The 22,030-nt window shown below is 39.6% G+C and overlaps 1 protein-coding gene across 22 annotated transcripts in view; it reads left to right on the forward strand.

The window, feature by feature from the left end:
* The window catches only part of KIDINS220 (kinase D interacting substrate 220), a 119,540-nt gene that overhangs the window by 3,680 nt on the left and 93,830 nt on the right, over positions 1-22,030 (forward strand). For all 22 annotated transcript variants that reach the window (XM_055254498.2, XM_055254501.2, XM_055254504.2 and 19 more), the window contains exons 2-4: positions 8,440-8,583; positions 16,872-16,970; positions 17,947-18,045. In XM_055254498.2, coding sequence (XP_055110473.2) covers positions 8,476-8,583; positions 16,872-16,970; positions 17,947-18,045 — 306 coding nt within the window. In that variant the 5' untranslated portion in view covers positions 8,440-8,475. The remainder of the gene's footprint in view (positions 1-8,439; positions 8,584-16,871; positions 16,971-17,946; positions 18,046-22,030) is intronic.

A 22,030-nucleotide genomic window follows, 5' to 3' on the forward strand; every position in this document is an offset into this window, starting at 1 on the left:
CTGCACAGGAGCCCATGGAGGGGGTGGGAGGCTCAGGTATGGCAGGCTGCAGGTCCAGAGCCCTGCCCCGCGGGAAGGCAGCTGAGGCCTGGTGAGAAATCGAGCACAGCGCCGGTAGGCTGGCACTGCTGGGGGACCCAGTACATCCTCCGCAGCTGCTGGCCCGGGTGCTAAGCCCCTCATTGTCCGGGACCGGCAGGGCCGGCCGGCTGCTCCGAGTGCAGGGCCCGCCAAGCCCACACCCACCGGGAACTCCAGCTGGCCCACAAGCGCCATGCGCAGCCCAGGTTCCCACTCATGCCTCTCCCTCCACACCTGCCTGCAAGCTGAGGGAGCCAGCTCTGGCCTTGGCCAGCCCAGAAAGGGGCTCCCACAGTGCAGCTGTGGGCTGAAGGGCTCCTCAAATGCCGCCAAAGTGGGAGCCCAGGCAGAGGAGGCGCCGAGAGTGAACGAGGGCTGTGAGGACTGCCAGCACACTGTCACCTCTCATTTTGGCTTGTTAAGAATGTTAAAAGTTGGGTCAGGCATTCCAGGTAGTTGGATCAGCTTGGGCATGTCCATTCATTCTACTGGTACTGGGTTCTGTGGTGTACCAGGCACTTCTCTCAAGTGCTGGAGATTCAGCAGTGAACAAAACAGAGATAGTCTTTATTTTCATTGAGCTACATTTGTTTGGCTAGGGGAAGCAGACCAAAAACAAAATATGTGGTATGTGGAGTGATGCTAGGTGTTATAAAGAAGACCTTTAAAATAGGGCTGTGGAAGGAGGATATAGTAGAGGGGGAGAGGGCTGTTTTATACACATATAAATGTTATACACCATTTATACACGGTGGTCAGAGAAGCTCTGATCAGGTGACGTATGTACAGAAAGTCACTGTGGCCTGAGCAGAGTCAAGGAGAAGGAGCAGCAAGAGTTGAGCTTAGGGAGGTGGAGAAGGGGTGGAATAGATCAAGCAGGGTCTGGTCGGCCCTGGTAGGGATCTGGGATTTTGAGTGAGAGGACAACCGTTGGGGTGTTTTGAGCACAGAATGGTTGTAAGAAGACATGATTCAGGAGGACCACTTAGGCCTCTGTGTGGAGGGGGCAAGCGCTGCCACCCAGGCCCAGGAATATCAGCACCAGGGTAGGCTCTGGGGGGACTGCATAGGGGTGATTGTTGCTGGAGACCTAAGTGGGAGGAGGAGAAGAAGGGCTGGAGATAGAACCATGGGAGGGGCCACATTCAGGAACTTACTGTGTCATATCTGGAGGATAAGAAATAAGTAAGCATTGGGCAGCATGGCCACTATTGTTGCTTTCATGCACTGTGTCTGTAACCGGAGAAAAGTTATAGGGTGCGTCTATTAACCGATTGGCCTTTTGGTGAAAGCATTTTGAATACATTTAGAGATTTTGCCTATTAAATTGGCAAGTTCTAAAAATGAGCTTACTACAACATAAATTTTTTGTTCTGACATTGCTGTTGGCTACATCTGCCATTTTCAAAACGGGTGGCAAGACATTAATTTTTTTGCTAATTGTGCAAAAGAATGTATAGCATTATATTCCCATTAGACAGAAAATGCTGTGGACATTAGATTCAACTGATGTCCATTTATTCAAGAAATATAGTGTCTTGTATGGGCCAGCTATTAAGCTAAGTGTTGGGTATTTGGTATAGAACAAAAGAAAATAATTCGTTCCTTTTAAAAGCTTATATCCTAGTGGGAGAGACAGCTATTAATCAGGTAAATATGTCCCATTCCAGCAGGTGTAGCTAAAAAAAAAAAAAAACAAAAAAAACAAATTTAAAAAATGTAAGGCCGGGCGCGGTGGCTCACGCTTGTAATCCCAGCACTTTGGGAGGCCGAGGTGGGCGGATCACGAGGTCAGGAGATCGAGACCACGATGAAACCCCGTCTCTACTAAAAATACAAAAAATTAGCCGGGCGTGGTGGCGGGCGCCTGTAGTCCCAGCTACTTGGAGAGGCTGAGGCAGGGGAATGGCGTGAGCCCGGGAGGCGGAGCTTGCAGTGAGCCGAGATTGCGCCACTGCACTCCAGCCTGGGCGACAGAGCGAGACTCCGTCTCAAAAAAAAAAAAAAAAAAAAAAAAAATTTAAAAAACGTAAATATGTAAATTACAAGTTTAGTAAAGTGTTATGAAGGAATAAAAAAGATTCCATAATAGAGAACAATCCAGGTTATGAGAATCTACCAAGAAAGGGTGGTTAAGAAATGATCATATTCTGTTATTATGTAAAACAGCTAATATTTATTGGCTTCATATGGGTTAGGTGTTATTTTAATCCCATTGCATGTAATTGTGCAGTTTTTTGAAGATGAGGAAACTCAGACAATGAGGTGAAGAAACTAGCCTAGGGGACAGGGAGTGATAAAGAGAGGTTGGTTAATAAGTACAGACATATAGTTAGGTAGAAGGAGTAAGCTCTAGTGTTCAGCAGCATGGTACTATACTTAACAGTTTATTGTATATTTTATTTTTTATTGTATATTTTAAAGTAGCTAGAAGATAAGATTTGAGATGTTCCCAGTACCAAGAAATGATAAATGTTTGAGGTGATGGATATCCTAAATACTCTGATTTGATCATCACACATCCTATGCATGTAATCCAAATATTACACATACCCCATAAATACGTACAATTATTATGTATTAGTTAAAAAATTAAAGAAAAAAAAGAAACTAGCCTGAGATGATGTAATGGTCAGTAGTAAAATCAGGAGTCAAACCAAGGCAGTCTGGCTCTAGGGTCCATACTTTTGACCACTAGACAGCTTCGTTTTAAGCCGAAAGGGCCTTTGGAAGTGAACATTGAAACTGAAATGTGAAAGATGAGAAGCTGCAGTTTTCCTCCTGTGATGAAACATTTTTTTTCCTTATGAAAATGAACGTAGACTTACTATATCAAGTAAAACAGTATAGCACAGAGACGCGTAAAGGCAAAGCTAATCATCTCCTTTTAGTCCTACATGGTAAGATAATGAATTTTACAGCCAGGTGTGTGTCCTTCCACACTTTTCTTTTTGTTCATGTGTACACACTGGATAGGTACATATATGGGGGCCTTATTTATTTTATCAAATAGACTTATACTACACACATACTCTTTAACATGACAATGTGTCATTGGTTTTACTATTGTGTGTATCAACAGATGTGGATTTAATGTTCTAATTTTATTTTGTAATTTCTAGGTACTTACATATGTGCTTACAAACATCTTATGACATTTAATAATCAATTATTCAGTGAAATTTATTAAACACTGTCAGTGCCCTCTAGTCAAAGACTGCCAGGACCATACCTCTAGTTGAACAAAGTTGGTCTTATTAACTCCCTGCAATGAAGGAGAATGCCTGTCCTAGGGAACGTTGGGGGTCTCTGTAAGAGGTTGTTAGAAAGGACTTAGAAGATTCGAGACGATGTTAGGTGATTTGGAGAAGAGTTCAAGGAAGCAAAGCTTTGCTCAGTCTTGGGTGCTTCAGGAATAAGGAGGAGTGGGAATTCTGCAATTGAATATTTAAAATCTTAACGAAAAGGCAAGAGGTATGGAGTAAGGCTAAAGCTGTAATTGATAAAGAAGCAGCAATCCTTCATATTAGCCAGGAAGGGAAGATGTTTGGGCATTTTGTGGTTTGGGTGATGTTCATGTTTTTGTCTGTGTTCAGATATGATTCCAGAGTAGTCTTATTTTTGTCTTCATATCCTGGTGACAGAGTGACCTTGTTTGATGTTGGCATTCTTTGAAATTGTTGCATTTATGTTAGAACACCAAGTCTGGCTGTGTGTGCCAGGTCAGTTCCCGACAGTCAGGGGCTGCTTTTCTCTTTCACCTCCTGTTGTGTAGGCATTGTGCTAGATATAAAGCAGATCCTGCTGCAAGAACTTCTAGTCTAAGGGAGACGTGGAGAGAGTAAGTAAAATGGAGAGGAGAGTTGAGTGTGATGTGAGCAGTCTACAGCTAGATGTATACACAGGTGTGGAGGAGCCCAGGGCCTGGCCCAGCTTGGGGTAAGCAGCCAGTCAATGAAGGCTTCCAGAAGATCTGTTAGAGCCATGTTCTTAAGGATGGGTAGGAGCTGTCCAGGCGTATATACGTCGAAAATGGACTTTTTAAGCAGAGGGGGCATTAAGTGCAAAGGTCTGGAAAGAACAAAGTGTGGGGCAGTGAAGGAGCTGCAAGTAGATCAGTCTGGCTAGAGCTGGAAGTGTAGATGTGACTGTGTAGAGGGTGGGAGGGATGGGGCTGAGGAGGGAAGAAAGAGATGAGGCTGGAATGGTAAGATGGGGCCAGATTGTGAAGGATCTGCATGCCCTCATCATAATCAAGAATTGAACTTACTGAGTTTTCGCTCTGCTCAGTGGAGAGCAAAGCTTTCCTCAGGAATTGCGTATTTGCATCTTTACAATGGCTTTAAAAGCCTTAGAAGGCGTAAGTTCCTTGAATAACTTGTAAGTAGTAAAGCTGTCATCTGTCCTCCCAATCATGGTTTTAGGAGAAATGTATTGTAGGTCACTCTTGCTTCAGTGTGGCAAATGGATTGCAGGGGGCAGGACTGGAGAGAGGAGGCAAAAGTTGCTAGCCTGTCACATTGATCTGGGTGAGAGATGGTGTAGTAGATGTTTTTAGGATTGATGCCTAGATCACAACTGTTTACTCTTTTCTGGAAACAGTGCCAATACGGTGTGACCTTGTTACCCCCTCCCAACTTTGTGTCTCTAGTTGCTTGGTTCTGGGTGTGCAACAGATCCAGCCTGGGCAGTCACAGCCCTTTTCTGGGACTGTTGGATCTGGGAACAAAGAATAGCCTGCTTTCTCTGGTGTTAGAGACTGATTTAGGCCAGGTGCGGTGGCTCACGCCTGTAATCCCAACACTTTGGGAGGCAGAGGCAGGCGCATCACTTGAGCCCAGGAGTTTGAGACCAGCCTGGGCAACGTGGTGAAACCTCATTTCTACAAAAAATAGAAAAATTAGCTGGGCATGGTGGTGTGCACCTGTAGTCCCAACTACTCAGGAGGCCAAGGTGGGAGGATCGCTTGAGCCCTAGAGGTCAAGGCTGCAGTGAGCCATGATCGTGCTACTGCACTCCAGGCTGAGTGATAGAGTGAGACCTTGTCTCAAAAAATAAATAAATAAACGATCTGATTTGAGGCTGGATGGCTGTGGGAAGCCATATTTGCCTTTGTGTAGAAGTAGTTGGTCTAGAATGAAAGTAGATTAAGCCAGTAGAGAAAGAGAATCATCCTGGCATTTGGGGTCCAGTGGCACCCACTCTTCCTGTAGTGTGGTTATGGGAAATAAACCAGTATCCTTCAAATACATTTTTCTGTTTTGCTTAAGCTAGTTTAAGTTAGTCTCTTGCAACCTTAGGGGTCTTGATTAGTATAGATGGTGAAGGCCCAAACTAAGGCATTGAGTGTGGGGTTGGGTAATCTAACACTTTAGGGGGTAAACTGGATGAAAAATGGTAGCTGTGTGACTCAGAGGGAGATGGATACCTTGGTAGAGTAGAGATGAGAATGGTGTTCTACATGGAAGGAGCACATTGAGCATAGGCGGGAGTGTGGAGCAGCACTGGGGGAGTGTGGTGAATTTGAGTTCTTCTGCTTGGCTGGGCTGTGGGGTGAGCTGGGCCTGGTATAGAGGGAGAGCCAGATCCTGCAAGCCTTACTGAGGCCTTAGGCTTGAACCTAGAAGGAGTGGGAATAAATGAAGGTGGGTGTTGGTGATGACTACTAATACAAACCCTCACTGCTTTCTAATGATAGAAGCATCACATTCCAGATATGGAGGAGATAAAGGTTTTAAAGAAAATAAAAATTACACTAATGCCCATCACCATTTGTTCTTTTTTTATTTCCAGTATTTAAAAATGTATATATTTAAAATAGCTGAGATGCTGTATATATAGCTCTTAATCTTTTACCTCACTTCTTCTATCATGAGCATTTTTCTGTAACACATTTTTTGAGACATTTTGATGACTGTATATTATCCTATTTTGTGAATTTTTATAATTTGTATAATATCCATTTCTAAGATTTTTGTTCTTATGGATAAAATTGTTTTACTTAAAATCTTAAAATTTTGTTCATGTTTCTCATGTTTTTAGAATAATTCCTAGAAGTGAAACTATGGGATCAAATAACATCATTTTTTAAAATAATATTTTTTCAACCCAAGAGTATAAATTCAAGTTGCTCTGAATGTATACTCCTTAAAAGTAAGGTATACTGATTTATAATTTACATATAATAACATTCACCCTTTTCAGTGGACAGTTCTGAATTTTGACAAATGAATTATTGTGTATCTGCCACCACAGTCAAGATATAGAACAGCCATTAACTCGCCAAATTCTCTTGTACTCTTTTGTAGCCATCTCATTCCCCTGCCTTAGACCCTGGCAGCTCCGATCTGTTTTCTGCCCCTGCAGTTTTCCTTTTCCAGAATGCTATATAAGTAGAATCATATAGTGCGATAGTTTCTGCCCTCTGGCCCCCAGAGATAGATTTCCTTCCTGTGTCAAAACATATTCTCTCCATCCCAAGGTCTCCCCAAAAGTCTCAGTTCATTTCAGCATCAACCCAAAGTCCACAGTCTCATTTAAATCTCATCATCTAAATCAGGTATGAGGGGCTCTGGGTGTAGTCCATCCGGAGGCATGATTCCTTTCCACCTGGGAAACACAAGAATCAAGTTACCTGCCCCAACATAGAGTTGGGGAACGGGCATGGGATATCAGTTATAGACAATCCTGTTTAAGGATGGAGGAAAAAGAAGGAAAAGAGGATTCACCAGTCCCAAATAATTTCATAACAGCGAAAGTTTTCAATTTTGACGAACTCTGGTTGATCAGTTTTCTTTTTTTATGCACCATGCTTTTAGTGTTATATCAAATCTTTCTTAATCTAAGGTCACTAAGGTCATCTATATTTTCTTCTAGAAGTTTTGTACTTTCAGACATTATATTTAGGTCAATTTTGAGTTAGCACCTGTATGTGCTACAAAGTATGGATTGAGGTTTGTTTATTTATTTGCATTTGGATGTCCAATTGAATATAATAAAATTTCTACTCTTTTGGAACTTGAAGTGTAGTTATGGTAGACAGACAATAAGCAAACAATATGTCATTTTTTGGATGGTGGCAAGTGCTACGGAGAGCAGTGAAAGCAGGACAAAGGGTTGAGAGTGCAGGGCGACAGTGAAGCCTGTGTGGGGTCGGTACCCTGACATCCCACATCTGGTGAGACTTCCTAACCAGGTGACCTGATGGAGGTCAGGGGGTGAGCCATGTGCATGTCCTGTGGAAGAGAATTTTAGGCAGACAGAAAAGTAGCACAGAGGCCTGGTGAGGTGGGACAGTGCTCAGCATGGCCAGGCAGCCAGGAGGGTGAGAGGGAGTGGTAGGAGCTACAGTCACAGGTGTAACACAGGTGAGAAGCTTGCAACTTAGAGTCATCCTGGCCAAGGTAAAAACATTTGATTTTACTTTCAGCACCCTGAGAAGCCCTTAGAGGGCTTCGAATAAAAGAGGCCATGCTCTGACTTAGTACTACCCACATTGTGGTTCCTCCAGTGGTGTCAGCGTCACAGGGAGCTGGATAAAGATGCAGAGTAAGGGGCCCCACTCAGACCTGCTGAGTCAGAATCTCTGACGGAGGGGCCCAGGAACCTGCTTTAAAAGCTTTTCAGGTGATTCTGATATATGTTAAAGTTTTAAAAAAAGTAATTTTAATTGACAAATTATATATATTTATGGGGTACAATGTGATGTTTTGATACATGTATCCATTGTGGAATGATCAAATCAGGCTAATTAACATATTCATCACCTCACATACTTAATTATTTATTTGCAGTGAGACCATTTAAAATTCACTCTTCCAGGTAAAGTGGAGGCAGGGAGGCCAGTTAGGAAGCAATGACAGTGATGCAGGTGAGTCATGGTGGCTTGTCCAGGGTGGCAGTGATGGAAGTGGTGAGTAGTAGTCAGATGTGAAATGTATTTTACAGGTAGAGCCAAAAGGATTTGCTAATAGATTGAGTGTAGGGTGTAAGAGGAAGAGGTAAGTCATGAACAATTCCAACACTTTTGGCCTTGGAAGAATGGACCTGGAGCTGCCATTTACTGGGATGGTGACAGCAGGAGGAGCAGGGAAGCATTTTGGAGTGGTGATGAGGAGGGTTTGGGGATGGATCTGGAGTTTGGTGTTTGGATAAGTTAAGATGGAGGTGAGTGTGAACCTAAGAGACATCATGGCAGCTTTTTGACACCTGAGCTATGGAAGCCGTGGGAAGTCGTGTCTTCACTTCTGCCACTGGAGGTGTCCTTGCATGAGGTTAATGTTAAGAAGGATATTGTATTTAATAGTAACTTAATTTTTTTCTAATTATAAATTATGTGTATTTTGTCTAATTTAACAGGTATTCAAATAAAGTTAACTGCAGCTTTCTGTGAAAATGTCAGTTTTGATATCACAGAGCGTAATAAATTATGTAGAGGAAGAAAACATTCCTGCTCTGAAAGCTCTTCTTGAAAAATGCAAAGATGTAGATGAGAGAAATGAGGTAAGACCAAGTTTGCAAAATTACATTCTTTCACAAATATTTGTTGACTACCTACTATGTATAGGATAGAAGTGTGTAAGAAATAGGTAGTTCTAACCCTTAGTAATATTGCACTGTACTTATGATATAATGTCTTATAGTTAAAAGTACTTCAAATTCCATGTTTTTGGAGTACATTTTAACTTATATAAATGATTGACTGTTGAATTTAGATTTATTGATTTTTTTCCCCTGATGGAATAAGTAATATTCAGGAAGCTTGGTTACTGAAATCAAGTACTTCTATGAAACTTTAGAGATCATCTGGACCTGATCTTGATTAACCAGACAAAATCAGGGATTGTTGAAATACTTTCTTTCTTTTTTTTTTTTTTTTGAGATGGAGTTTCACTCTTGTTGCCCAGGCTGGAGTGCAATGGCACAATCTCGGCTCACCGCAACCTCCGCCTCCCAGGTTCAAGTGATTCTCCTGCCTTAGCCTCCCTAGTAGCTGGGATTATAGGCATGTGCCACCATGCTCGGCTAATTTTGTAGTTTTAGTAGAGACGGGGTTTCTCCATGTTGGCCAGGCTGGTCTCGAACTCCCAACCTCAGATGATCTGCCCGCCTCGGCCTCCCAAAGTGCTGGGATTATAATCGTGAGCCACCCCGCCTGGCCTGAAATACTTTCTTTAATGAGCCCCAACTATCTTCCTCCATTGTTTGTCCCACACACTTTGGGATTATAAAAACTCTACATCTTTATTAGAGAGTTAAATAGGTTATGTATCATATTTAGTAACACACTAATAAACATTAACTCAGATGAGATATTTCTCCTCAATGTTATGAGTTAAAAAATGTGGATCTTAGTTCATTATGAAAAGCCAAACTATTATTTTATTTTATTTTATTTTATTTTATTTTATTTTATTTTATTTTATTTTATTTTGAGATGGAGTCTCGCTCTGTCGCCCAGGTTGGAGTACAGTGGCGGGATCTTGGCTCCCTGCAAGCCCTCCCTCCCGGGTTCATGCCATTCTCCTGCCTCAGCCTCCCAAGTAGTTGGGACTACAGGCGCCTGCCACCACACCTGGCTAATTTTTTTTTTTTGTATTTTTAGTAGAGATGGGGTTTCACCATGTTAGCCAGGATGGTCTCCTGACCTCATGATGCCTCCCAGAGTGCTGGGATTACAGTCGTGAGCCACCGCGTCCGGCAAGTCAAGCTATTATTATTTGACAGGACATTTTAGGTGCTAATACAGTTTTTTATAAATATTGTAAGTATCAGGGTATGTGTTTGTTTTACAAAACTTAAGGAAAACAACCCTGTCTCTTAGAACTGTATGTGTTTTCAAGAGTATAATATTTCTTGCCAGTAGATAAGATGAATAAGGAGTGGTTTTTTATTTTACACTATATGTGTATGTGTATGTATATATACTTATGTGTTTGTATATATTTGCTTACGTATATATCTTGTGTAGACATATAAAAAGTTTTATTTATAAATTTTCTTACTGTGATAAACACATAACATAAAATTTACTGTCTTTACCATCTTAACCATTTTTAAGGATACAGTTTAGGAGTATTAAGTATTTCTCCATTGTTGGGCAATAGATTCCAGAACTTTTTCTTTTTTTTTCTTTTTTTTTTGAGACGGAGTCTCACTCTGTCACCCAGGTTGGTGTGAAGTGGTGTGATCTCAGCTCACTGCAACCTCTGCCCACTGCGTTCAAGCGATTCTCGTGCCTCAGCCTCCTGAGTAACTTGGACTACAGTCGTGTGCCACCACACCCGGCTAATTTTTTATATTTTTAGTAGAGATGGGGTTTCACCATGTTGGTCAGGCTGGTCTCGAACTCCTGACCTCAAGTGATTCGCCCACCTCAGCCTCCTAAAGTGCTGCGATTACAGGCGTGACCACTGCGTGTGGTCTACCAGAACTTTTTTATCTTGCAAAATCAAAATTCTGTCTATTAAACAGCAGCTCTCCCTTTCCCCCTCTCCCTAAACCCTGGCAGTGACCATTTTACTTTCTATTTGTATGAATATGACTATTTAGACACCTTGTGTAATTGGACTTATATACTGTTTGTCTTTTTGTGACTGGCTTATTTCAGTTAGCATAATATCCTCAAGGTTCATCCACGTTATAGCACGTAACAGGGTTTCCTTCCTTTTTAAGGCTGAATAATATTTCATTGTATGTACGTAGCACGTTTTCTTGATCTATTCATCTGTGGCTAGAAATTTGGGTTGCTTCCATCCCTTGGCTATTGTGAATAATGCTGCTATAAACATGGGTGTGTAGATATTATACATGTTTTTGCTTTTGTTTTTTGTTTTTAGACAGGGTCTCACTCCATTGCCCAGGCTGGAGTGTAGTGGCAGAATCAGGGATCACTGCATCCTTGACCTCCCAGGCTGAAGTGATCCTCCTGCTTCAGCCCCCCGAGTAGCTGGGACACAGGTGTGCACCACCATACCTGGCTAATTTTTTGTATTTTAGTCGAGATGGGGTTTTGCCATGTTGCCCAGGCTGGTCTCCAACTCCTGGACTCAATCTCTCTGCCCGCCTCGACCTCCCAAAGTCCTGGGATTACAGGCATGAGGCATCCATCATGCCTGACATATAAATGTTTTTAAAGCTGCTGAATTGACTTAGTAATTACTTTATTATTACTTTTTCTGACCTGTGGTACCTAATTTCATTTAATGTTAACTCAGTCATTAAGGAAATGTTGATATAAAAATGTTGTTATTACAATAATAGCTAATGTTTTTATTGAATGTTTTCATTCATTTTCATTAGCTATTGAATAATAGCTAATGTTTTTATTGAATACTTATGCAAATATTCTGTTATATATTTTCTATATCTTAGCTCATTTAACTTGCATAGCAGCTGTATAAAGAATAATACTGTTATTTATATTTATTTATGGGTAAGTGACTGAACTCCTCAGTTTCCTATCCAAGATATTATTTGGTAGAGTCCATATTTGAACTTTGTGCTATTTGACTTTAAACAAATTATAATCTGATTAAGCTCTATGTCTTTTTTTTTTTTTTTGAGTCTTCAGAATAAAGTTTATTTAATGATAATGCCTATATTTTCAATGTTTCTGTATTGAACAAAATATATTTTCATTAGTTAACATCATTACCCACTTCTATGGTTATGAATAGTCAAAAATTGTTATACATAGATAAGATATAACATTTATAATTGGAGGTTGTTATAAAATGATTACAGAAGTAGTCATTTTGTTAGCATATGTTAGCATATTTGGAATAACCATATGATAGTTTGAAAACATTAAATTTTACTTTAGAGACACTTGTCTAGGGAATGTTAAGAAAACAGCTTCACTTGGAAGGAAAAAATAGCACATCATTAAGCGTAAAATTAATCTTGTTGCTATAAGGAGTAAAGCGCAGTGGCATAGAGCTTAATTTAGCATCATGCGAGATAAGCATTTAATGGATATTAATCAACATATCAGGTTTAATATTGTTTCAATTTAAATTGGAGTTTTAAAGTGATAATTTGAAACCACCTAGGCTTTTTCAGTTACGGGTCAGTGTAAAAGTTGGTATTTTCTTTTTTAGCATTTTGCTTTTACAACTTCTGATAAAATGTAATTTTTATAGAATTACAAAAAGTTATATTTTTTTCCTCTTTTTTCTTGTTTTAAAAAATATTTATGTAACTTCATGTTAATGTGTTTGGTTATCAGTTTTGAGAAAGATTCTTAAGTATTAGATCAATTAAAATAATGTGGGTAGGCTGTATGCGGTAGCTCACGCCTGTAATCCCAGCACTTTGAGAGGCTGAATCTCTTGAGCCTAGGAGTTTGAGACCAGCCTGGGCACTGTAGTGAGACCCTACTTCTAAAAAATATTAGCCAGATGTGGCACCTTTTAGACCTAGCTACTTGGGAGGCTGAGGTGGGAGGATTGCTTGACCCCAGGAGTTCAAGGCTGCAGTGAGCTATGACTGCACCATTACACTGCAGCCTGGGCGGCAGACTGAGACCTTATCTCTAAAAAATATAAAATAAACAAATTTAAAAAGGGGTAAAATTGCCTGATACTGTGCTTATTAGCACATAATTGGCCATAAACAGTGAATTCTAGTTTCCTTTTATTGCTTTATTTATAAGCTAGATAAATCTTTGGCCTATGAATATTCTCAGTGATGGCAACAAATCTTTGTCCTTTGTAGAGTAGCGAAGAGTTTTTATTTTTGTTTTATTTTTGAAAGGAACAAACAGTCACTCTCAACGCTCCCTGGTATAAGGGAATAATGTTGAGGCTGGTCATTTTTCTCCCGTTTAAGAAAATGAACTGAGACTTTAAAAAATGGATTTTGCTATATGTTTACGAGTAAACTTTATTTTATTTTTATTTTTTTTGAAACAGGGCCTTGCTCTGTTGCCCAGGCTGGAGTGTAGTGGCATGATCCAGCTCACTGCAGCCTTGACCTGCTGGCCTTAAGCAGTCCTCCCATCTCAGCCACCTGAGTAGCTGGGTCTACAGGCGTGTGCTACCACGCCTGGCTCATTAAAAAAATTTTTTTTTTTGTAGAGATGAAGTTTCACAATGTTGCTCAGGCCATTCTACAACTCCTGGGCTCAAGTGATCCACCTGCCTCAACCTCCCAAAGTGCTGGGATTACAGGCATGAGAGTCACTGTGCCTAGCCTGTAAATAGGCTTTAAAGGAAATTTCAAAGGAGGATTTCAACATGTTTTAGTTTCACTATAGTTATTGGAAGAAGTAGAAACCCTCCAGAAGGACTGCTTTAAAAAAAAAAACAGTGGTTATTTAGGTCTCATACACTTAAATAAGTAGAAATGGGAACCTAGAAATTGGGAAGAGCAAAAAGATGCTTGAATAGTAGCTGTTTTTGCATTGTAGTCTTCTGGGAAGCTGAGATAAAGTCCACTATTTCAGTAGGTGCATAGTGTTCTGTTTCGTTTTTGGTGTGTTTTGGCTTGAGGTCACTATGAGTAGTAGAGCAGGGATTATGTGGATTATGTAATCCTGTGTTTTCTGGAAGGAGATAGGCATGGAATTTGCTGGGATGTGTGGAGTCAGGTATGGAAAGGATCTTTATTGATTCATTTTCAAGTAGAAAATGAAAGTTTTCATGACGTAAGTTACTCTATCCCTACAACTGTAGTTACTGGACTGATTAAGCAAGAACTAGGAGAATCCAAAGATAGGCTTTGTTTTCAGGCCCAACTTTTAAAATAACAGTCGTTCTATTTTTGGGGATCCTGTAAAACTTTCTGGCAGCCTTTCCTGAAAGTCATTATCTTTTTGGATAGTGTAGCTACAAAAGGTGCATCAGTTAAGAATTGCTTTGTACTGCATGGAACAGCTCTCAAAACAGTGATTGAGACAAGTTAAGGTTTTGTTTTTCTCACATTATGACAAGCTAGATGAGCCATTTCAAGGCTGATATGATGGCTTCAGGATATCCTCAAGAACCCAGGCTCCTTTCTTTCTGGCCAGTCCTCACTGTGTGCCTATTGCATCACATCAGTCATGCAGCAAAAGCTCCAGCACTGTGTCTCAGTATCGGGCAACAAGAAGGAAAAGGCACAGACCAGCTGAATTAGTACAGAGCTTTCCTGGGAGAGCTAGCCAGGGCACCGTTGGGGGATTATTTCCAGCTGCAAGTGAGGCTGAACACTGGGTGTTTTTTTTTTCAGCTGAGCTAATTGCCACCCCCAACAAGCCGTGTCTTTCTAGATACTGGGTAGGCAGCTAATAGTTTCTGCAAGAGAAAATAATGACAATTCAAGTCTTTCATTTGGCATGTTTCTAGGCTATCAAATTTATACCGTCTTTCCTACTTGTGTTATATGTGTTTATAACATTTATATTATGTTATATATTTATAACATTTATATTATGTTATATATTTATAACATTTATATTCTTAAAACAATTATATTATGTTTTTCTCTCATTATCTAGAAACACTTATCTATGTGAACATCTGAAATGTAACTGTGACCCAGAGAGTAAACAGAAGACTTCCCTGAGTCTTTAGAATTATAATTTTGAAAACTGTGATGTAAAATTGATGTATTCTCAGGACTGTGGATTTAGAGTTTGTTGCTTTAATTTATATATTCTACCAATGACTTTGATACCTGACTTTTTATCGCAGTAGATTAGAAGGGAGAACAGTTCTATAGAATGTATACCAAAGAACCTAGAGCTGACAGAGGCATGCATGCCATAGTAATTGATGTTGGTAGTTATGACTCAGAATTATAAACATAACGTTTAACGTAATCTGTTTAACAAGTAGCAGTACGTGCATAGCTTTTTAGAATGATGATTATCATAAAAGATATAATCAGCTTTAATGTTGAGAAGATAAATTGTTTCACCCAGAAAATCTATTTATGTGTAATACGTCATTCCCTAATGACCCTGGTTGGATGACATGTGGCTACCACATATAATTTAGCAGCCATCCTTACTTACATAGGAATGTCTGTATTTAATGTGACCGATATTTGAACTGTAAACCAGTGTTTGTGTTTAAATCCTTACTTGTATTATTCTTATAATAGCATCTGTTGTATTTTGCTAATCATTATAACTATTTGCTTATTTGGATGTTGTGCCTAATGGATTTTTAAATTCTTTGAGACTTTGCTCACTCGTTTACTCAGCAAATATTTGGGTACCTGTGTGGCAGTCACTGTCCCTCACACTGGGTATATAGTTTTAAACCCATAAGCAAAACAGACATGTTTCCCGACCTTTAGGGGAGACAGACAATAATCAGTTGTTAATCACACAATAAAAATGTGGTTACAAACAAGGATTAGTATAGGAAAAGTAAATTATAGGGGATCAGTAAGGAGGTGGGAATGAGCAGGAGGGCACGTTGAGGCTGGGGGTGGCACAGACTGGGTTGAGAGCCAGGCATGCCCTGCTGTGTGTCACTCAGGGTTTGTGTCAGCTTGGGTGAGGATGTTGGTTCTTATCCAAAAGAACTATGGGAAAACATTGGAGGGTTTTAAGCAGAGGAATAATTTCAGGTGGGCATTTAAAAGAATCGTAGATATTTCTCCCCATACTAATATACATGTAGTAAGTAGGTGTTTAAGTGTTTGCATAATTAAACTTAATTTTTGGTGTACATTTTTCTCACATGCCTTAATGTGTCTTAGTACCTTTAGTATCATCACTCCTTAACCTGGTACTTCCTTTTTTGAGAAATTTTAATTTTAATTTTTTTTTGAGACAAGTCTTGCTCTGTCACCCAGGCTGGAGTGCAGTGGTGCGATCTCAGCTCACTGCAACCTTTGCCTCCTATGTTCCAGCAATTCTCATGTCTCAGCCTCCCAAGTAGCTGGGATTACAGGCGTGTGCTACCACGTCTGGCTAATTTTTTGTATTTTTAGTAGAGACGGGGTTTCACCAGGTTCGTCAGGCTGGTCTCAAACTCCTGACCTCATGTGATCCGTCCACCTTGGCCCCCCAAAGTGCTGGGATTACAGGCTTGAGCCACCGCGCCCAGCCTAACCTGGTACTTGCCGATCTGTTTCCTGTCATGGCACTTACAGAAAATGATAACTTTTGTACTGCACTTGCAGTAGATGAGGCTTGCTGTTAGGGGTGATTTGTCCAGGCACCCAGCTGCCTGAGCCCTGCCCTTGTCTCCAGGGCTGAGGGAGCATCGTCTCTGTACTCCTGTGACTCATTCTTAACACGAAGGCTGGGACACTTGATTTCAGCAGTAGGAGCTTTATTTAGTTTAATGAACTAAGTTTCTAAGAGAAGGCTTTAAAAACTACATATGTGTATTATACATAGCACCTGGTTGTTTTTATTTATTATTTTACTACTTCTGGTCCTATCTCAGACAAAACATATATATATAATAAAAAACACATTCTAGATCATATTCTACCTGTATTGTTAGAGAATTTGGCTACCATAAGTATTCTGAAATTTTATGTATATTTCAGTAATTGCATTCCAAATCCTAGTATTATTCATATTTACTTACTTTAAATGAATTTGCAGTGCCAAAAACAGATTATTAATACTGTGGGAAGAAAAACTATGTTTTATTTTTTCTTTGACTTTTAAGTTATTAGTAAACTGAAACTTAAAGTTCAAAGCTGTTTCTAAATCAAATATAGTAAACACAACTAAACAATGCTTAACATACATTCATGAAAATGTGTGGTATATTTAACTGTGATGTTTTAGTAAAAGTACAGTATCTTGATAAGTTCCCTGTGTCTTTTATATTCTCTAGTGTGGCCAGACTCCACTGATGATAGCTGCCGAACAAGGCAATCTGGAAATAGTGAAGGAATTAATTAAGAATGGAGCTAACTGCAATCTGGAAGATTTGGTATATATTAAAATAATTTACTCATCATTTACTTACTCTTTTCTTAGCAATTTTTTTGTTTTTCAGAAGTGATTCAAAAGTAATAATTAAAACTTTTACATATATTTCAACTTTGCCTACTGGGCTATATCAGTTTTTTTTAAAAGGAGTAATACAGGAGAGAAATTTTTACTTTCAATGAAGGATCTCAGCTCTTTGGTTTTTTTTATATGGATGAGACTGGCTGAATAGAGAGCATGTATACATATAGTTAAATGTCCACCTAGAAGATATCCACATATGAGTCATGTTAAGTAACTCCCCATAATGGTAACTGATTATAAATATCATTGCATGTGATAATGGCCAGGAATATATGGTCCCTTCTGATAACAATTCTGAGGGGTAAATCAACATTCCACAAGGTTACATTTCCTCTGATTCTCCCTGTATTTTTGGAATTGCTTTTGAGGGTCACACAGCTACATCTGTTTTGTTTCTTAATTGAATGATCATTTGAATTCTATTACAGTTAGGAATTAAAAAATAAAAGAGAATAGTTCTTTATCACATGGTTTCTAAACACATCATGTGAGATCTCTGTAGTCTGGTAGCCTGTGAATGTGCTTTTAAATCTGATTACGGTCTCTTTAATTCCAATTTATATTATAGTAATGGTGGCTAGCCATGAGGATTAGCTTTGAGGTTTTGATGATCATCTTTTCGCATTTTTAAAAAGCACAGTATATGATTAGAAGTTCAGTGAGAAGACTGAACAAGCAGTTGTAAAACCATGTTTACCCCATTCTTAGTGATGCAGGTGGACAGATAGAATCTTAAGAGAGCTTCAGTGTGACTTCAGAGTCGTTTAGTTAGCATGGGTCACAGCATGTCAGCTTGGTATGATCATTTGGTATGTAAGTTCAAATTTAGTTTTCCTTACTTTGAGGTGTTATTTTTGGTTTGAAAATGATAACTTTTAAAATATACGTTCAAGGATAATTGGACAGCACTTATATCCGCATCGAAAGAAGGGCATGTGCACATCGTAGAGGAACTACTGAAATGTGGGGTTAACTTGGAGCACCGTGATATGGTATGGACATTTTTATATGTTCTTAATTAGCTGAAATCTTATTTATAATCATAGATATGTGTGAAATCTTGTATTTTTATGTGTGAAATGATATTATAATAATGTTTTTAGAATTTGGGGTTGGGCATTGAAATGACCCTCAAGAATGTTTTAAAACCCAGGTGTTATAATATACCTCTTAGAATATTCTTAGTCATCATTTTTCATTTATTTCGCAGTTTAAAATTCTGACATATTGTTACAAATAACTCATTACTCTTTAATATATCAACGTTTTGGAACTTCTGAGACAGTTGTTTCCTTTAGATAGGACTTTAGGAGGGACAGCGTATGGTTTTAAAACTATTATCAGGTGTTAGAAGTTATACTTTTCAGAATAATATTTTTAGATTTATTTTTTAAAATGTGATTATTTTCAGACATGCTATCTGTGCATGACAGAAGTTTAACAAGATGTGATCCTTAATTATTACTTAGCTCTTACTTGAGCTTGGCATCTGGTTAAAGCATAAGGTGAAGAGAGGTCATTTCTGGCTAATTCTGTAAAATGTTCAGCCCCTCTAAAAGTTGATTTTAACAGTAGAAGAAAGGAAGAAAACGATCTGCTGTGATATATAAAATATTTATTACTTAGCTGATGATGGTTTTTGAAGTACAGATGGTCTGAATTTTTAAGAAGCCACAGCATTTTACCATTTTGCACTTAATAGCACATTATAATTTTACAGTAGTTCAACCTGTATAATCTTAAATTTGTTCTCAAAACTAAGTGCAATGGGTGGTATCCTTATTTTTATAGGAAGATACAGGGAACCACTGGTATCTTATATATTTCCAAAAAGAATTGAAGTACGTTGCAGTGAAAGTTTAGGGAGAGAAGATAATGATGTCAGTAACTGAGGCAAAGATGGATATGACAGCCGAGAGTGAAATGTGGTTCTTGCCTTGTTGGTACGAAAGGTAGAAGGGAAATGCAGGGAGTTATCGAGTTCTCGATATTTTATTAAAGTTACCTTACCAGATTATCAGATGGGTTAATGACACAGCGGCTGTAAAGCACCTAAAGAGGCCAGGCATGGAATAGGTACCATACCAATAGGTACCATACCAGTTATTCTGTGCCTGGCCTCTTTAGGTGCTTTATAGCTGCTGTGTCATTTTTTTTTTTTTTTTTGAGATGGAGTCTCGCTCTGTCGCCCAGGCTGGAGTGCAGTGGCGCAGTCTCGGCTCACTGCAAGCTCCGCCTCCCGGGTTCACGCCATTCTCCTGCCTCAGCCTCTCCGAGTAGCTGGGACTACAGGTGCCCGCCACCACGCCCGGCTAATTTTTTTGTATTTTTTGGTAGAGACGGGGTTTCACCATGGTCTCGATCTCCTGACCTCGTGATTCGCCCGCCTCGGCCTCCCAAAGTGCTGGGATTACAAGCATGAGCCACTGCGCCCAGCGCTGCTGTGTCATTTAACTGACTTCTCAGAATAATCCTATGGACTAAGGGTTGATTTTATTCTCAATGTATAGTTGAGGAAATTGAGACTGGAAGAAGTGAATCTTTATCCTAAGTCACACAGCTAGTAAGCAGTTAGGCTGAGTTTTGAACCAGGTCTCCCGGCTCCAAAGGCTTTCTCCTCTATCACTGTTTTACATATATCAGCAAGGGAATTAGGAACAATAAAATATACATTATGATTGTGTAAAATGCATTAAGATTTGTAAAAACTGATTTCTTAAACTTTTTTGGCTCTTCCTATTTCTTCAAAGTGATAGCCAGAAAACCTTTAACATTTAAATGGTCTTTATTAAAGGGTCTTTATTTTGGCTTTAAAACAGTGAAAGTTGGGGAAACTGAGGACTGTCTCTCTTAGTAGCTAATTTTGTGGGACCTTAACCTAAAGGATTGGGTGGGTGGGTGGTAGTAACTACCCAAGTAACTACTCAACTTCCCAAGTTGAGGGAAGACAGAGTCCCTGGGACTTGTTTAAGGAGAGGAGGGTGACCACTGAGGTCCTGTGGGGCTCATGAAGAATTCCAGGATTTAATATCAGAAGTCTAGTGAGGACTCTTCCTGTGAGGACCTTTACTGGCACCAAAGTGAAGAAAGAGTTCATGAAATATAAAGCTATACTATAGTTAATTCGTCTCAATCTCTTGCCAATTTAGCTTCATTTTCTTGAGATTAAAATTTTATCTCACAGGTTCTTACATAGGGGACCAAAGGACATTATTCTTTACTTTTTTTTTCCCCCTGAGATGGAGTCTCGCTCTGTTGCCCAGTCTGGAGCACAGTGGCACAATCTTGGCTCACTGCAACCTCTGCCTCCCAGGTTCAAGCAATTCTTCTGCCTCAGCCTCCCGAGGAGCTGGGATTACAGGTGCATGCCACCGTGCCTGGCTCTTTTTGTATTTTTAGTAGAGACAGGATTTCACCAAGTTGGCCAGGCTGGTCTTAAACTCCTGACCTCAAGTGATTCTCCTGCCTAGGCCTCCCTTTTTTTTTTTTGGGACAAGGTCTCTGTCACCCAGGCTGGAGTGCAATGGCGTCATCTCAGCTCACTCAACCTCCATCCCCTGGGATCAAGCGATCCTCCCACCTCAGCCCCCCTTGTAGCTGGGACTACAGACGCACACCACCATGGCTGGCTAATTTTTGTATTTTTTGTAGAGACAGGGTTTTGCCATGTTGCCCAGGCTGGTCTTGAACTCCTGAGCTCAAGTGATCTGCCTGCCTCGGCCTCCCAAAGTTATAGGCGTGAGCCACTATGCCTGGCTGGGACATTATTCAAATTGAAGTGAGGACATGATGTTAAAAAGTTCTGGGCAAATATTTTACAAGTTAAAATATAGATGTAAGACTTGACTTGATCAAATGCCCAGCTCTGTAATTTGACCTAAATTGTGTCTTTCATGGCCTTGACACTTTAGAGGGGTACTCATCAGTAATTTTAGAATGTTCCTCAGTTTGGATTTGTGGATGTTTCTCGTGTTCAGTTGCAGATGTGCTTTAGAGGGAAGGATGTCCCAGAGGCCATGTGCTTTTCTTGGTGTACCCCCTAGGGGGAACATGATTTCAGTTTGTATCACTGGTGATGTCAGCCTTCATCTCTTGATTAGGGTGGTGTCTGCCACTGTAAGGGCACTATTTTTCACTTTGTAATTACTAAATATTTGGGGGAAGATACTTTTGAGACTAAACAAAATATCTTTATTCTGACTAAACTTTCACCCATTTGATTTAGCATTCATCAGTGAATCTTACTTGCAGCAGTTATTACCATAACTGTGGTGGTGTAATGATGATCTTCTGTTTCCCTCATATGTTGTGCATTAATTAGTTAGAATTCTTCTGTAAGGAAAAGTGCCTACTTCCCTTCCCCACACCCTACTCTATCTGTCTGTCATCTGTCTGTCCATCCATCCATCTATCCCTCCATTTATCCATTCATCTATATATCTATCTATATCTTTCTATTTCGGTATGGACTTAATGAATATTTATTCCTTGGGTTATAGCCCAGTACTAATATTACTGCTCAAGTTGTTCCAACTTTATCCATTAGAAGCTCTTTCAGGCTGGCTCTGTGCCCTTTTAAGATGCTCCATACTTAAAAAAAAATTCCTTAGTAAGATTTGATTACATTGGTCTTTTTTATTGAATCGTGTCGTAGTTAAGAAGAAAATTGCTCCTGTAGCTTAGTAAGTAGAACATCATCAAGTGTGGTGTTAATTCATAACTGATGACCTTGCCTACCTCTGGAAATCCTGATTACAGATGAGATGCCTTAGCATCCTCTCTCTTTTAGCAAGAGGTACTATAATGATCTGAGGTTTAAAGGATGTGTTTAAATGCAGGAGTTGAATATGATTGTTAGCATCTCTCTCTGAATAAAGTTTAAATTCATACAAAGAAGTGAATATCTAGGAACATAAAAAGTTTTATGGAGAAATTTTTTTTTTTTTTTTTTTTTTGAGACGGAGTCTTGCACTGTCA

This window comes from Symphalangus syndactylus, chromosome 18 (genome assembly GCF_028878055.3).
Source record: "Symphalangus syndactylus isolate Jambi chromosome 18, NHGRI_mSymSyn1-v2.1_pri, whole genome shotgun sequence".
In the NCBI taxonomy this organism is placed as follows: domain Eukaryota; kingdom Metazoa; phylum Chordata; class Mammalia; order Primates; family Hylobatidae; genus Symphalangus; species Symphalangus syndactylus.